The sequence below is a fragment of the Anabrus simplex genome, chromosome 1, assembly GCF_040414725.1.
Source record: "Anabrus simplex isolate iqAnaSimp1 chromosome 1, ASM4041472v1, whole genome shotgun sequence".
Taxonomy (NCBI): domain Eukaryota; kingdom Metazoa; phylum Arthropoda; class Insecta; order Orthoptera; family Tettigoniidae; genus Anabrus; species Anabrus simplex.
The window spans coordinates 98,389,842-98,408,262 of record NC_090265.1 but is presented as its reverse complement, the minus strand read 5'-3'; the positions used below and the strand labels follow the sequence as shown (position 1 = coordinate 98,408,262).

Here is an 18,421-nt window from a genome sequence, read left to right as displayed (position 1 = left end):
GGAAGAGGTGTCCTTTTTCCCCATTTGCTCTTTTGCTAGGAAGAGGTGCCCTTTTGCTATATGGATGAAGAGGAGGAGGAGAGCGGCTGTGTCTCTTCGAAGGAGGAAGAGGCCATACGAGTCTATGTATAGCCGCCATCATGTGCAGTAGCCCCTAGGCTAGCTTTCTCCATAAGAGCCTGTGTATGGCCACCATCTTGCGCAAGCGCCCTTAAGCTGTCTCCTAAGAGCGGCCGCTATCTTGCACAGTAATCTCTGACCCAGGTTCAAGGAGTTAGTCTCATAAGAGCCCGTGTATAGCCGCCATCTTGCACAGTAGCCTCTAAGCTAGCTTTCTTCATATAAGCCTGTGTATAGCGGCCATCTTGCGCAAGCGTCCATGGCCATCATCTTTCTCCATAAGAGCACATGTATACCCGCCATCATGCGCAATCGCTCAATTCCGGCATCCTTCTCCATAAGAGCCTATGTATAGCCGCCATATTGGATAAGCGCCCTTAAGCTGTCTCATAAGAGCCAATGTATAGCCACCATCTTGCGCAGTAGCCTCTAAGCTAGCTTTCTCCATATAAGCCTGTGTATAGCCGCCATCTTGCCCAAGCGTCCGTGGCCATGATCTTTCTCCATAAGAGCACATGTATACCCACCATCTTGTGCAATCGCCCATGGCCGGCATCTCTAAGAGCCTATGTATAGCAGCCATCTTGCGCAAGCGCCCTTAAGCTGTCTCATAAGAGCCCATGTATAGTCGCCATCTTGCGCAGTAGCCTGTAAGCTAACTTTCTCCATATAAGCCTGTGTATAGCCGCCATCGTGCGCAATCTCCCAGGCCGCCATCTTTCTCCATAAGAGCCCATGTATAGCCGCCATCTTGTGCAATCTCCCATTGCCGCCATCTTCCTCCATAAGAGCCTATGTATAGCTGCCATCTTGCGTAAGCGCTCTTAAGCCATCTCATAAATGCAACCGCCATCTTGTGCAGTAGCCTCTAAGCTAGCTTTCTCTATAAGAGCCTGTGTATAGCCGCCATCTTGCGCAAGCGTCCTTGGCCGTTTCATAAGGGCTCGTGTATAGCCGCCATCTTGGGCAATCGTCCATGGCCGGCATCTTTCTCTATAAGAAGCTATGTATAGCAGCCATCTTGCGCAAGGGCCCCTAGACCGTCTTATTAGGAGCTGTATATAGCCGCGATCTTGCCCAAGCACCCTTAAACCATCTCATAAGAAGCTGTGTATAGTCGCCATCTTGTGCAATTAGATAGCCGCCATTTTGCGCAAGCATCCCTAGGCCGTCTCATAAGAACCTTTGTATAGCAGCCATCTTGTGCAAGCACCTCTAGGCCGTCTCACAAGAGCCTATGAATAGTCACAATCTTGTGCAACTGTCCCTAGGCCTTCTCATGAGAGCCTATGCATAGCTGCCATCTTGCGCAAGCGCCCCTAGGCTGTCTCATAATGAGCTGTAGCACAAACACCCTTAAACCGTCTCATTAGAAGCTGTGTGTAGTCACATCTTGTGCAATTAGATAGCCACCGTCTTGCAGAAGCGTCCCTAGGCCATCTCATAAGAGCCTATGTATAGCAGCCATATTGCGCAAGCGCCCCTAGGCTGTCTCATAAGAAGCTGTGGCACAAACACCCTTAACTGTCTCATAAGAAGCTGTGTATAGTCGCCATCTTGTGCAATTAGATAGCCGCCATCTTGCGCAAGCGTCCCTAGGCCGTCTCATAAGAGCCTATCTATAGCAGCCATCTTGTGCAAGCGCTCTTAAACTTTCTCATGGGAAGCTGTGTATAGTTGCCATTTTGTGCAATTAGCCGCCATCTTCCGCAAGCGTCCTTATGCCGCCTCATAAGAACCTATGTATAGCAGCCATCTTGTGCAAGCGCCTCTAGGCCGTCTCACAAGAGCCTATGTATAGTCGCAATCTTGTGCAAGCGTCCCTAGGCCTTCACATAAGAGCCTATATATATCAGCCATCTTGCGCAAGCGCCCCTGGGCCTTATCATAAGAGCCTATGTATAGTCGCCATCTTGTGCAATTAGGTAGCCACCATCTTGCGCAAGCGTCCCTAGTCCGTCTCCTAAAAGCCTATGTATAGCAGCCATCTTGCGCAAGCAGCCTTAGGCCATCTCATAAGGAGCTGTATATAGCCGCCATCTTGTGCAATAGGCGTCGGGAAGGGCATCTTGCCGTAAAATTAAGGATAGCCCCCTTCATGATGGCGGATGTGAGGTTAGGTTACAAGTAACTAATCTCATTTTGTTCCGTATTGAAGATACAATAAGTAAACTCTTTCAAGATTAAAATTATTGTGTCCACCTTTTCAATACAAATATATATTTTTAGTGATTAAATTCTACATGAATTAAAAACACCTGTTAGGGACATGTTTCACCCTAGTTATGGGTATCTTCAGCCTATATTAATCTTAAGGTCAAGAATAAAAACTATAAATATTGGAACTTATAGTAAACTAACTTAATACTAAATACAATTGTCTTATGCTATTTACATGGTTTACAATATGTACAGTATGTACAATATGTGCATTAACTTGCCAGAATTTATGAACAATGAATTAACTTATTTTATAATGACTAGACTTCCAATTGTTGATTGGATTGATCACAGCGTGAATTGGGGTTTCTCAAATTGTATTGACTAGAATTTATCACTGCGTGAGTTGGGGTCTCTTCAACTGTTATGGTCGCCTGAGTTTGAATCAGTTTGAATATTCCTTTAGAAAGAAGCATGGTTATGTGTTAAGGTTGAAGCGTGTATGTTGGAGACATATTGTTGATATCATTCATTGCTTATCGGATAAAAATATTTTGGAAAATTCCGTCATTCTTGTTGATTAACTTCCCATTGGTACATATTCAATCTGGTAGGAATATGAGTTGTCTGTAACTGGATAAGAGAAAAAACGGGGAATTAGAATGATGAATGTGGAACCCAATACAATACACAACCGGAACAATTGGTCCCAGCTAACGTCGACAGGACAAGTAAGTTCATACGATAAACACTCACTCTGCAATTATTACCATATTGGGTTCCACATTCATCATTCTAATTCCCCGATTTTTCTCTTATCCAATTACAGACAACTCATATTCCTACCAGATTGAATATGCACCAATGGGAAGTTAATCAACAAGAATGACGGAATTTTCCAAAATATTTTTATCCGATAAGCAATGAATGATATCAGCAATATGTCTCCAACTTACACGCTTCAACCCTAAAACATAACCATGCTTCTTTCTAAAGGAATATTCAAACTGATTCAAACCCTAACATGAACGACTTTAACCAAGATTCCGGTCTTGTAAAAATTCCTACGACTCAGGCGACCATAACAGTTGAAGAAACCCCAACTCACGCAGTGATAAATTCTAGTCAATACAATTTGAGAAACCCCAATTCACACTGTGATCAATCCAATCCACAATTGGAAGTCCAGTCATTATAAAATAAGTTAATTCATTGTTCATAAATTCTGGCAAGTTAATGCACATATTGTACATACTGTACATATTGTAAACCATGTAAATAACATAAGACAATTGTATTTAGTATTAAGTTAGTTTACTATAAGTTCCAATGTTTATAGTTTTAATTCTTGACCTTAAGATTAATATAGGCTGAAGATGCCCATAACTAGGGCGAAACGTGTCCCTAACAGGTGTTTTTAATTCATGTAGAATTTAATCACTAAAAATATATATTTGTATTGAAAAGGTGGACACAATAATTATAATCTTGAAAGAGTTTACTTGTGAGGTTAGGCTCGCTCTCTTATGTAAAATCTGCAAATCGGCCTAGCCCTTCTACTATACTAGGGGTCAATGACCTCGGGGTCAGAACCTGCCTTGGTAAACTAATAGTTTCAATGACCTCAGGTGCTGATGCTGCAAAAAGTGCTGATGAGGTGGATTGGGAACCACACTGCTCCACTTCCTGATTCCCTTTTCCAAATTCCTCTTTGATGTCCTTTACTGCCTGTTCCATGTAAACATTGAAAATGAGGGGGACAAACTGCAGCCTTGCCTCACTCCATTCTTATCACTGCAGATTGATTTTTATACAGATTATATATTCTTCTTCTTTCTCGGTTACTGATCCAAATCACCTTCAGAATCTCAAATAGCTTGGTCCAATCCACATTATCGAATGCCATTTCTAGATCTACAGAAGCCATGTACGTGGCCTGGTTCTTCTTAATTTGGTCCTCTAAGATCAGACGTAAAGTTGGCATTGCTTCACATGTTCCTACATTTATTCTGAAGCCAAATTGATCTTCTTCCAACTCGGTTTCATCTTGCCTTTCCATTCTTCCGTAAATAATGTGTATTAAAATTTTGCAGGTGTGAAATAGTAAACTAATGTGCATTAGTTTGCACACGTGTCAGCACCGGCTTTCTTGGGAATAGGTGTAACAACATTCTGCTAAAAATCGGATGGCACTTCTCTTGTATCATACATCTATCATAATAGAAGGAATAACCTCGTCATTTTGGTTTCTCCTTACACAGTAATTTAGAGAGACTGTCATCAATTCCAGGTACCTTGTTCCTATTTAGGTCTCACAAAGTTCTGTTAAATTCTGATCTCAAAATTGGGTCTTCTATTCCATCGGCATAAACAGCCTCTTCTTGTTCCAGAACACTATCATCTCTGTAGAAACAGTAAAATTATAGTTGACGCTGAACAGTGAGGCAAGTATCAATAAATTATGTTACAATACAGACAACTCTAATAAACACTCTGCAGTTAGGAAATCTGTGCCTAGGATAACATTAGTGGCATTATTCTATCTCAGTAGTGGTACTGCAGGTGCAGAAATAGTAAACAAGTAGCATGTCTACTTACTCCATACTTGTGCAGATGAATGGCATTTTGAACTCCTTGTCTACACCATCTACACCAGCAATAGTGAAATACAGTATTTTCAGTCACAGTCCACAATAGCTAGTCACATATGTATGTAAGAATGTTTCCATGGCAACGCACCACCATCATAATGTGAATAGAATGAAATGGTTGTTTTGTTGAGAATGTGTTGTAATCTTGTTGTTTAAGCAAGCATATAACATAAACAAGTTTTTCAGTGTTTATCACAATACTTGTTCCGTATTGACCCTATGAACTATTTTGTTTACAATGAGCAGTTCCAAAATATCCCAGAACATTGAACTTCCTCTAGAGAAACATTCTGTATATTATTGAGAATAATATCTGACTCTCTCGCTGTGAAATATCCCTGGTGTACTTCTGTCCTTTTAAAAGCATCCTCTCTTCTCAGGTGCTCTCCTTCTTCGTATGATGAACTTTTTCCTGAGTGAGGAAGTTTTCCGAAATGGTCTCACTAACTATCTTGGAGAACATCGATATCAAAATGCAGAGCAAGATGATCTGTGGTATCAGTTGTCAAGTGAAGCGCACAAAGCTGGTGTGCTTGCAGACGATATGTCCGTGAAGAAAATAATGGATACGTGGACACTGCAGACTGGCTACCCATTAGTCACTGTCTTTCGTGACTATCAGAGTGGAGCAGTGATGGTTACTCAGGTAATTCATCATCATTTTCTTAGTATAGTTTACAAGCCACACTTCTAAGCCAAAATTTATCACATGTTATTTATAATAATAAAGAAGTGGTTTATCATCAATGAGATCTTATAATTTTACTGAGTTTGCAAAATAAGATTGTCAGTAATTGTACTAGCTCGTACTGGCAATTACTGGCACAAGTAAACAAGGACAAAATAACACAAACAAGAAAAACATTTAACAGGAAATGTAGATAATCACCCAAAGCAGGAACTGGACCCCTAAACAGAGGCAATTCGGACCGAAACCTAGCGGTTTTTGCGGTGGTAAAAGTTTTGAAGTATGATAGAAAGACACAGCTTAATTTCTTTTTAAAAACAACTAAATCATCTTGATAAAGGGGATTTTACATATAACAGTGAAAAACGAACGATTAAAAATTGGTAGGTGCACCCATACGAAACCCATAAGGTTAAGTTAATTAAGAACATAAACTTGAAAAATCGCAAACTAATAACACAAATAAATGATATTGGAATAATAACAAGAGGGACGCCCTCTTGACAAAAATTATTAAGGATTAATTTGAACCAGATCACTTACAAATTCTTATTTGGTTTAAAGACTATTGATTAAATTTTACTGCTCCTCGGATGAGCCCGAGTTGACAAACTTACAAAGATTTGCTTAGATATAAATAATTTAAACAAAATTTTCTCTTCAGAAATGATAGTACATTAAAAGAGAATAGTTTAAATGAGACCGCGAGATTCTCTGCCGACCCGGGTCACGATAGGCCCAAGAAGAAATTAAAAAGAAAGTACAGAAGGCCACGCGAAGCAGAAGCAGCACACATGAGTAACAGATACGAATTAGACTACCAAAAAACGCCAGGAAAACACAGGCCTACGGAGTGGAAGAACAAGATAGCACAATTTAAGTAACGTGCCCACAGATAATAAAATTCCAATCTAATATAATCGGAGCGACGAACAAAATTTGAAACAAAATCAGCCATGCCGAAGAGAAAGGAAGAAAATCCCATGAAAGACCGGAAAAATTATTAATAAATACACAAATTAAAACCAACTAGACTCCGGTTCACATAGATTATCTCGCGATCTCAACCATATAAGAAAGCCCTTACATATTAAATACCATTTCTTTTTCTTTTCTTTTAAACTTTAACTTAATCCGAAACAAATTAACCCACAATTCCCCTTTAACCTCTAACATTTTGCCGAAAGAAAAAAAATTGCTTGTGCACATTGTTGATTTAAGCGGTAGGCTACAGTCAATAGGCCGTAAGTTCTTCCATGCTGATTAAATTTTTTAAGTTCATTTCAGATGAAGATCAACCAGAAATGCAAATCGTAGAACAGATCCACTAGTTTACCCAAATTTATGAGACGATGAAATCCAACTCCCGTAGAAAAGTTCAAAATAAATAGCTTGGAAATAGACTTACTCTTTCAGCATCAGTAGAAAGCTAACCCATGGCGTCAGTTTGAGCTGATCATTACTTACAGACTTGGAGAGTTTGAATTAAGTAAAATAGAGAAACAGGCGTCCACTCGAGGTAGTAGAATGTAATAAAAACTAAGACAAAACTCTTCTGGGCCTTAGCCCTACATCCTTCACATTTTACGAAGGTTTGTCCCGATGAAAATAGGCCTTTTTGGAGAGCCCAGCCTCAACCTTCTAGCCATCTTGAAGCTCGACAATAGAATCACTCTCACACCAGTAAGGCGATGTAGCGCAACAAGGAACAGGATAGTCAGCGGACCATACGAACTCGCTCTCTAGTTGGCGCATCATTAGGCCATTACACCAGAGTCATGGGACCATAAAATAAATAGTAGGACACATTATATGTAAACGATGCCGGTTACAATTAGCAGCCAAAGTCGAACCCCAAAAAAGGAAAAAAATAAAAACAGGGTAGGGATAAGATTCCCAAGTGATACTCTTTTCAACGGCGTTTTGCGCAGGCCAAAAAAGTTGTAGGGAAAGGCTAAAATCGTGTGCCGACTGGCACAGTAATGGACAACACAAGCAAATAGTGTAAGAAAAGCACTGAACAGGTTAGATCTGTGTGTTCCAGTATTATCAGTTATGGCTGTTAGCTCTGTACTAGGGAGACAGTTGGGTTAGAATCTCCTGTTGGCTATTTCAGCTCCTTTTATCTTCAGCCTGAGTGAGGCAAAATGGAAGGGAAGAGGAACAAAAAAGCTAAGAAAAGGATACAAACTACATTGAATGGAAATAAAACAGAAGCCAAAAATGGTGTAGGTTTTATATTAAGAGAGGACATTGATGTCATCAGTGAGTATGTTAATGAAAGAATTATTAAGTTGAACATCTCTCTTAACAAGAGTGTGCTGACAGTAGTCCAGGTGTATGCCCCACAGACTGGCTGTAACGAAGAGGAAAAAGAACAATTCCGAACTGATTTAGAAGAAGCTATAGAAAGAGAGGAAAATATCATAATAATGGGAGATCTGAATGCTCAAATTGGATCAGACAGGCGTGGATATGAAAATGTACTAAGTCCACATGGTTATGGAGACAGGAACCCAGAAGGAGAAAGTCTTCTAGATCTATGTGTAAGGAATGGCTTGAGAATAAACAACAGTTGGTTTCAGAAGCAGCTAAGTCATAAACTAACAAGATATAGTTGGATTGGAGATACTAAAACTCTGATAGATTATTTTATATCTGACAATGAAGCAGGAAAGACCATATGTGATGTCAGAGTTATACCAAGTGAAAGCCTGGACAGTGACGACAGACTTCTCCTCGCAACAATAAAGCACATTGAAATCTATAGACCTCAGAAATACAGGAAACCAAAAATTAAGACATGGGAGCTAAAGAAGACAGAGAAACAAGTTGAATACACAAAAAAAGTGACCAATAAATTACCATCAGATGCATTACAAGAAGGCAACATCGAGTGGACTAGATTCAAAGAAAGCATTGTCGGAGCTGCATTAGAAGTTTGTGGTAAAACTAATAGCAAAATGAAGGAAAAAGAAACTCCCTGGTGGAACGATCGGGTGAAGATTGCTGTGAAAGTGAAAAATGAAACCAGGAAAGCCAGAGACAAAGAAATGCAAAAAGGAAGTCAAAGGAACGAATCTAGAGTAAACGAACTGCAGCAGAAATACAGAGATCAGAAGTTACAAGTAAAGAAAATTGTGGCCGAAGAAAAACAGAAAACTTGGACTGATTTCACAGATAAACTAGAGCAAGACAGCAAAGCTAATTCTAAACTACTTTACCGAACAATACGAAATATAAGAAGAGACAATGAATACATAACAGCAATAGAGGAACCAGATGGTAACATAGTTAGGGAGGAGACAGAAATAAGGAAGATCATGAAATCCTATTTTGATAATCTATACAACAGTACTGGGAAAGACTCCAATGATGTAACCACGCAGGTCAGTTTAAGCTGCAATGATGAGCCTGACCAAGAGAGTCCGCCAACATGGAAGGAAGTAGAGACGGCCCTTAATAGTATGCCCAAAGAAAGATCTACAGGATTTGATGAAGTCAGTGCAGATATGATCAAAGCAACTGGTGCAATAGGAATACAGTGGCTTCATAGAGTAATTAATGCAATATGGAAGGATGGGAAAGTCCCAGATGATTGGAAAAAGGGAATAATAGTACCTCTCTTCAAAAAAGGAAGCCGGAAGAAATGTAGCAATTATAGAGGGATCACTTTATTGTCTCATGGTTTGAAAATATTTGAGAAAATACTTGAAAAAAGGCTAAGGAAAATAATAGAACCACAACTACAGGAAGAACAATATGGATTCAGAGAACACCGATCAACTACCGATCTCATATTTGCACTTAGAATACTGTTAGAAAAGCATTGGGAGAAGGACAAAGACTTAACACTAGCATTTGATAGTGTTCCAAGGAAGACTATATGGGAATGTTTAAGAAAGAAGAATGTACCCAAAGGGCTTATCCAGAAAGTTAAAATGCTTTACAAAGACTGCTGCAGTTGCATACAGATAGGAAACGGTAATTCTGATTGGTTCCAAACCACTAAAGTAGTGCAACAAGGCAGTACCCTTTCACCATTACTTTTTATCACTGTCATGGATGAAGTCATGAAAGAAATTAAGCAGAAGAACAATATGGACATCAATGCATTTGCATTTGCATTTGCAGATGATGTAGTAATTTGGGGAAATACAGAGAAGGAAGTCCAAGAGAGGCTGAACACCTGGAATGAACATTTGAAAGCACACGGATTAACAATAAATAAATCGAAAACTGTTACTATGTCTGTCAACAGACAGAAGAAGAAAGGAAAAATAATGCTGGAAGGTACACAACTGGAAACAGTAGACCAATATAAAAATCTTGGGCGCATCATTTCAAGTGATAACAGAATACAGCAAGAGATTAACAACCGCATTCAAAAATCAGCTCAGTTTTACCATCAAGTTCGGAACCTCCTCTGGAACGAACAAGTTCCCTTAAGATCAAAGCAGATTCTATTCCAATCATACTTCACCCCCATAATAACATATGGCCTAGAAACCTGCACAACAACCCAACAAGTGGACAGCAAACTACAAGCCGCAGAAATGAAGTTCCTACGAACTATGGTACAGAAGACAAAAAGGGACAGGGTAAGGAATGAAAGAATAAGGGAGCAAGCTGGTATCAATCAATCAATCAATACTGATCTGCATTTAGGGCGGTCGCCCAGGTGGCAGATTCCCTATCTGTTGCTTTCCTAGCCTTTTCCGAAATGATTTCAAAGAAATTGGAAATGTATTGAACATCTCCCTTGGTAAGTTATTCCAATCCCTAACTCCCCTTCCTATAAATGAATATTTTCCCCAGTTTGTCCTCTTGAATTCCAACTTTATCTTCATATTGTGATCTTTCCTACTTTTATAAACGCCATTCAAACTTATTCGTCTACCAATGTCATTCCACGCCATCTCTCCGCTGGCAGCTCGGAACATACCACTTAGTCGAGCAGCTCTTCTTCTTTCTCTCAATTCTTCCCAACCCAAACATTGCAACATTTTTGTAACGCTACTCTTTTGTCGGAAATCACTCAGAACAAATCGAGCTGCTTTTCTTTGGATTTTTTCCCGTTCTTGAATCAGGTAATCCTGGTGAGGGTCCCATACACTGGAACCATACTCTAGTTGGGGTCTTACCAGAGACTTACATGCACTCTCCTTTACATCCTTAATACAACCCCTAAACACCCTCATAACCATGTGCAGAGATCGGTACCCTTTATTTACAATCCCATTTATGTGATTACCCCAATGAAGATCTTTCCTTATATTAACACCTAGATACTTACAATGATCCCCAAAAGGAACTTTCACCCCATCAACGCAGTAATTAAAACTGAGAGGACTTTTCCTATTTGTGAAACTCACAACCTGACTTTTAACCCCGTTTATCAACATACCATTGCCTGCTGTCCATCTCACAACATTTTCGAGGTCACATTGCAGTTGCTCACAATGTTGTAACTTATTTATCACTCTATAGAGAATAACATCATCCGCAAAAAGCCTTACCTCCGATTCCACTCCTTTACTCATATCATTTATATATATAAATCCCTGAATGAAAAAGTGACAAGGGCCCGTTTGAAATGGTTTGGCCATGTCAAACGAATGGACGATGGAAGGACAGCAAAACAATGGCTACACACAGTCGTGGCCGGAAAACGACCGGTAGGAAGACCTAGGAATAGGTGGCTGGACCAAGTGAAAGAGGACATAGGAACAAGAGGAATCAGCTGGGATGTCGTCTTGAGAGAAGAGTGGTACATGGACAGACGGAAGTGGAGAGTGCTCGTAAACCACACCCGGGCAACTGGAGTGGAAAACTGATGATGATGATGATGATGATGATTATCTTCAGAGCATAGGTTGGTGACTACGAATTCCCTAGCTGAGCTTGGCATTGCTTCCACTTATGCTTGCCTCATCACTTTCATCTCTAACTTTCCTTGGTCAACTCTTATTCTTTCATTTTCACATCCTTCATAGCTCTTTCCTTTCATTTCTTGATACCATCATTTTTCAAAGTCTGGGACCTATTCCATTTTTCTTCTGATTAGTATTAATAGAGGATGGTTATCTAGTTGTATTTCCTCTTAAAATAATTATTACAACCAACATAACCAGACAAATGCCAGAATGGTATTTCTCTTAAGGTCACAGTAGCTTCCTTCCCTTTCCTAACCCATACAATTACACCCACATGCTACACCCTCACAATGTGTAACATGTAGCTTACCCCCGTTGGGTGTACCTGGAAAAGCAGCTACAGAACTGGCAATCCTAACTTATCCTCAGACACTCCTAGTCACTACAATTTTAAAAAATCACGAAAATAGTGTACAGGCTACTCATTCTTCAGAAATTTGTCACTTGGATTGCCTTGCCTTTCCAAGATATTCTTCCAAGAATCTAGCTATGGTTATTTCATTCACCCATTTGAGAGTGGGCCTTCAGCTTGATTAGGGAGCTCCTAGGTTGTAGAACAGGAGAATTAACTGACGGAAAGTCTATTGCAGATGTGTAAACATATTTTTTAATGTTATGGTGCATCTGGTATAGAGATTTTCACAACAAGGAATCAAAATCAAAATCACTTTATTTGCAAATGAGGCGTCTACCTCAGTGGCAAATGATACACAAAAGTACATTATTATCAAGCACTAAATTTTAAATTCAAAAGAAAAGAGGACATTTTCCTAAAATACCGTATTAAACAATTCACATTAACAATTCTTTATTAAACACACAGCTCATCCTTAATAAATTTATATTATTTACGAAATCTTCTGTACTTTCATAATCAACTCATACACAGTATGTGGAATCACTTCAAATAATACTATACAACTGCTATAAGATTTAAATTTACATTGCATTTTTACTTTTTACCCATTTTGGTACGGTACCTAACATGCATAACAACCTGCTGCGTCTTAACCAGAGCCCCTTTTGCCACCACTTTTCAGAGTTCCTGAAGGGCCTTCACAGCTACCGTAGCGGTCCCAGGGCCCTCAAAGTCCCCATTGTATTTCACCCCTACAGGCAGTCCCCTGCTTCAGCTGTCCAGTCTCCATAGACAAAGGGTTGGAATTAATTTATTCAAAAAAATCTTTATTTACAATAACCTGAACAGGTTGAATGCCTTCTAACATTTCTTTTCTCTGTTGCTGTTTATTCTTTTCTCGAATATCTGTACAGATTTTGGAAAAGGATTAAACACTTCCCCAAGTAAGCTGTTCCACTCTTCCATGCCCTTCCCAATGAATGAAAATTTACACCAATCATTTCTGCTAAAATCCCATCTAATTCTAATAGAATTGTTTTCCAACTTAAGCATATCACAGATTTCCCCTATGCTTCCTCTGCTGTATAGGCTGTATATAATCCTATAAGTAATTTTCTCCCTTCTCTTAAAGCTTCCCACCCAAATTTCTTCAATATCTCTGGTACAGTGCTTTTTCTCCTGAAATCTCCTGTTACAAATCTCACCACTTTCCACTTTTATGAGGTATTTCTGTGCATATTCCAATAATGGATGAATCAAGTAACTTTTCTCTTTTAATTCTTTGTTGCATCCTTTAAGTACACACAGTATGGGTTATCAGAGTTCTTTGATGGTTTATTACTTTTCTTTTACAATTGGCTTTACATCACACTGACACAGGTAGGTCTTTTGGTGATGATGGGACAGGAAAGTGCTATGAATTGGAAGGAAGTGGCTGTGGTCTTAATTAAGATACAGCATTAATTGTTTGCCTGTTGTGAAAATGAGAAACCACGGAAAACCATCTTAAGAACTGCCAACAGTGTGGTTCGAACCCACTATCTCCCCGAATGCAAGCTCATAGCTGTGCACTGCTAACCTCACAACCAACTCGCTCGGTTTTGATAGTTTAGTACACTGGGCACTTGATACTTGATATAGCTACAGATGGCAATGATATTGCCTTAAATCTTTGCAAATTGTCAGCCTGGGTGGTGGATGTTTGAGTTTGTTCCTGTGCCCAAGCACGTGCCACCTGCAGTGATTTCATCATCTTGATATGCTAATACTATCTAGGGGGAGCAGCTGAGGATGGGTTTAGGCTGGTTATTAAGGATGGAGTGAGCAAGCAGGGGTAAGTTAATGGCTTCTTGGGGTTGAGGAAGACTGTGAGGAAACAGCTGATTGAAGATAATTTAGGAAGTGGATTGAGTGGAGCTATGAAATATTCTTGGAAAGGAGTAGACATCATTGATTCAACATTAAAAACTTCATATCTGGTCTGTATTGAAAGGAGATAACATACAATAGATGTAACTTTGATTGATCCACCTTTTTTCAATACATATGTTAATATGATCACAATAGATATACTCTTTGTTCATACGACCTGCTTCAGATGATGATGATGTCCATAGAAATCGAAACTGGTACTGAATAAAAAATGTTGTGATCATATTAACAACATAGTACCGGTACGTATTGAAAAAAGGTGGATCTATCAAATTTCCCTCTATCATATGTCACTGATTCTTTCGAGTCTTGTTTCTAGTCTTAAGTCGGTATGATAGACATATAGCATGATGGTCATATTTTAGTCATTCAAGGCAATAGATATGTGAGGCAGAGATCCAGCATAAAGAATGGTAGGTAATTATGGAATAAAAAAGGACTTTGCAAGTATTCATTATTTGGGAGGCTTTGTCATATGCACGGCACCATAAATATAACCTAACTATTGTAAATCCTTCAATTATTATTATTAATATATTTTAATTAACTTTTAACAAATGCTAAGTATAACTATACTCTGTAAATTTGTATAATCTCAAATACGTATTGTGAATACGTCTAACCTAAAAATCTGTGTTGAAAACTGGAGAAAACTCCGTAATATTCATATATTGGGTATAATCCACTATCATTCAGATACATATGGAGATTTCTGGAAACTTACAGTAATGATTTATTATCCAGATACATGTAGAAACATTAGGAATGTTACAGACCTGTCCATGTCTGTTTATGAACCGTAATCGAACATTCAAGTTTGATCTACTCCAATCAAGAGGCCGGTCGTCCGCCTCCGTAGCGTAACGGTTAGTTTTATTAGCTGCCGTCCTCAGGGGCCCGGGTTCGATTCCTGGTACTGTCAGAAATTTAAAAATGGCAGGAGGGCTGGTATGTGGTTAAAAATGGAACATGAAGCTCACCTCCATTGGAGGTGTGTCTGAAAAGAGCTGCACCACCTCGGTATGAGGACATGAGTTTACTTTTACTTAAGAGGCCGGTCAATTGATGTTTGGATGTGTTCCATTTAGAGTGTTGCAAGAACATTTCCAGAAGTCGATATTTCTAAACTTTTTGTCAAACAATATATGAGGCGTCTAGTATCAAAACCGGCCAAGTCACAAAATTTACGAAAATGAGTTAAGGTTATAAATTTGAAGTAGAAGTATAGCACTTTCAGGTGAAACCAGAATATGCTTTAAAATCGTCCATATCTTCATGTAATAGTGCACTGAATTCTCGGTCGTGCAACAGAATCGGCCAAGTCATGCAGCCAGTGAATTCAAAACCGGCCAAGTCAAGGAACGAGCGACAATCTTTATGATGCAGCATTATTGTTTGGAATCTTATGTTGTTACATTAAGCAACAATGGGATAATATCAGTAGGCAAAATCGTTCCTTGTAATGTATAGCCTATTCTTTGAAGTCATAATATTTTGTTTTTGTTCGTTTGCAGCACTGATTTACGTATTGGCGGGCTTCTTACCGTCATTGGCGCCAAAGCAATCCTATTTCCGATGTGCTCGTATTTTGTCATTATTGTGTGCTGTAACGTGGATACTGTTCCGAGTGGTGAACTGAAAGATTTACGTGCATACCTTGAGAAATTGTACAAAATTGCAACAAAAACGGCCAAGTCAAAATTTAAATTAACAAAACAATGGGTTAATTATCAGTTAGATTGCTCAAAACAGCGGAACTTAAATATTAAACAATTAAGGATATAACTGTGAAAAAAAATATTTTCCAACCATCATTGCTTTGTCTCTACAGGTTTTTTGTCCATATTGAAAAATATGCCTTGAGTGACTTGGCCGGTTTTGATACTAGACGCCTCGTATATATCAAGCTGACAGGCCGAGAATCAGTCAGTGTTGAACTCCATGGTGAAGTCAGTGACAGAGAGAGACAGTGCATTAAGAGAATGTAGAGTGTGGGTTAGAGTGAATTGATATCTGTATTTGTCAGAATCGACTTTAGTGAGAGGGTAGTCAGTCTTGTCTTGTAATGGCAAAGTGAATAATCAGTGTGTGGACTGTTGATATCTGTACTTTTCAGAATCGACTGTGTGATGGTGAATAACCAGTGTGAGAACTTGCTGCACTGACAGATCAATATTAAATTTCTTCAGTATGTTTCCCTTAATAGTGTATAATTGTGTATAACTGTGTGTTGTTAAGGAACAGACATAGCGGCAATAAAGTGGTTTAAGTTAGGAAGTGAACGTATCTCGTGTGATATTTATTTACACCAAAATAAAATCGCATGGAGAATGATAGCTCTAAGTCCCCAGGTTTGACTTAATAACCAGCCAAATGGAGGAGGTGAAATCTGCAGAGCGTCTTCATGCAAATTCTATTAAAATATATGTTGAATCTAAAGTCATTTTGAAACATAATACCAAAATATGCAATGGTGGTGGTTTCGTTGAGGGGTTGATTGTTAATGGTGAGAGATTTGGTTATTTTGGTGGTATCGCCAATTATGAGTTGTGTTTTATCGATGTTATTTTTGATATGCTAAAGATTTAGCCATTGTACAAGTTTGTTGAGGTATTATTGGAGGTTAGTATTAGTTCCTAGGGAAAGGATTGCTGTATTGTCTGAGCTGGGAGGGTTTGGGGGATATCTATACAATAAAGAATGTAGATGGGGTGGGAAAAAGGGCTGTCTTGGGGCATGCCTTCGAAGTGCCTACTGCAGTGTAACTAAATCTAGTGTAATACTTCTTTTTTATTCATTTCAGAAACGTTATCTCTCATATCAAACAGATGACGTTCAACATTACTCTACTGTGGAAGATGGACCATGCTGGCTAATTCCTATCACCTACACTGTTGACAGTGAGGCAAATTTTGAGAATACTCGACCAAGGGATTGGCTTTCCTGTTCTCAGCGAACTTTGGAAATTCCAAGTGCGGCAAATAGTAGTGAATGGGTTATTTTCAACATAAATGTAGCAGGTAACTCATCACAAGCATCTATTATAGTAACATCCATTTGTATACTCTATGTCCAAAAAAAGAAGTTTCTTGTAACTGGCAGAATGGTTTTTATAGTACCAGCCAGCCAGTATATCCATTTCAGGCCATCTGCCATAAATTAACAGCTGTTTACACTTGCCACTTGATATCAGCCTTGAAAGCCTTAGCTGACACTTCATACGATATAACGAACGAATAAAAAAACTCTATCTATGGCCTTGCTTCTACCATAATGTACTCATGTACTCATGTACTCATAGTGGTAAAGATACAGTAGTAAATAATCTCTTTTCCCAAGCAAGTTGGCTGCACAGTTTGGGTCACGTGGCTGTGAACTTGCATTTACAAGATATTAAGTTTGAACCCCACTGTCAGCAGCCCTGAAGATGGTGTTCTGTGGTTTCGTATTTTCACACCAGGGATTGACTCTCTCTCCTATCCATGAACCCTTCACAGGTTGTGATGGCATGTCATGTGCAGTTTCAGAGTTTTTGCCATACTGTTTATCCTGTGTTAGATGTGTTGCTTGATATAGAGAGCTTCCAACCAACTCTTTCATCTGGTTAATTCACCTTGCTGGAGCTCTTCCTTGGGTCCTTGTTACTTGCACTTTGCCAAGTATGATCAGCTTTTCCATATCTCCAGTCCTCCTTGATACATAGCCAAAGTATCGCAAATAGGCCTGGCTATTCTTCTTCACGAGCCTGTCCTTGATCTTGAGCTCTTCTAGGACAGAAGTGTTCATCAGGTGCTTGGCACATGATACTCTTAGAATTCGGTGGCACATACACATTTCCATTACTTCACACTTCTTCCTGTCAGAATTATGAATTGTCCATGTTTCAGCTGCAGGTGTGGCAATGGGGAAAACCAGAGCATTTACCAGCCTGAGTGTGGTGTAGTTAATGATGCCTCTGTCTTTCCAGATCTTCGTCATCTTCACCTTCACACTGAGTGCCATTGCAAGGCATCTCCTGATCTCATCTGAGTAGCCCCCATTGTTTTTTATTAGGGCACTGAGATAAATGAATATCCTCACCAACTCAAAGCCTCCTATTTGTCTCAGGTGTGGCAAGTTTTTGTTTGTCCAGTCCACAATCATGAACTTTGTCGTGCCAAAATTGATCTCCATTCCACATTCCTCGCTGGCTCTTGTAATGGTTTTATGCAGCCAAACTTTATCTCTCTAATATTATGTGTATATTATGAAAAGGAGACATATTAATTTCAATACTGCAAATCATATTTACGAAATAGAACTATTTTTAAGCGAGTCGTTTTTAGTGCAACCAGCGCATAAGTCCCATGTTTCTATTTTTTCTCTGATGAGCATTGTAATCGTTACTTTCTGAAACATGTACATCGGCAATAAACTACCATAGTAGTCCCACAAGCACTATAAAAATATGATTACACTATTGAAGAATATGATAATGACGAGAGAAAAATGTACTCACCGAATATGTACTTTCTTATCTTGTTTTAGATATGGAGCTGCCAAGTCACTAATTTCAGTCTGAGACTTTTCACTATAT

General features: G+C 39.1%; 1 protein-coding gene across 1 annotated transcript in view; it reads left to right on the top strand.

The window, feature by feature from the left end:
- Nucleotides 1-17,453, top strand: part of LOC136857314 (aminopeptidase N-like) — a 195,231-nt gene extending 177,778 nt beyond the window's left edge. The window contains exons 10-12 of the mRNA XM_068231070.1: nucleotides 5,312-5,577; nucleotides 16,649-16,865; nucleotides 17,404-17,453. Of these exons, the coding sequence (XP_068087171.1) occupies nucleotides 5,312-5,577; nucleotides 16,649-16,865; nucleotides 17,404-17,453 (533 nt within the window). The remainder of the gene's footprint in view (nucleotides 1-5,311; nucleotides 5,578-16,648; nucleotides 16,866-17,403) is intronic.
- The last annotated feature ends 968 nt before the right edge of the window (nucleotides 17,454-18,421 follow it).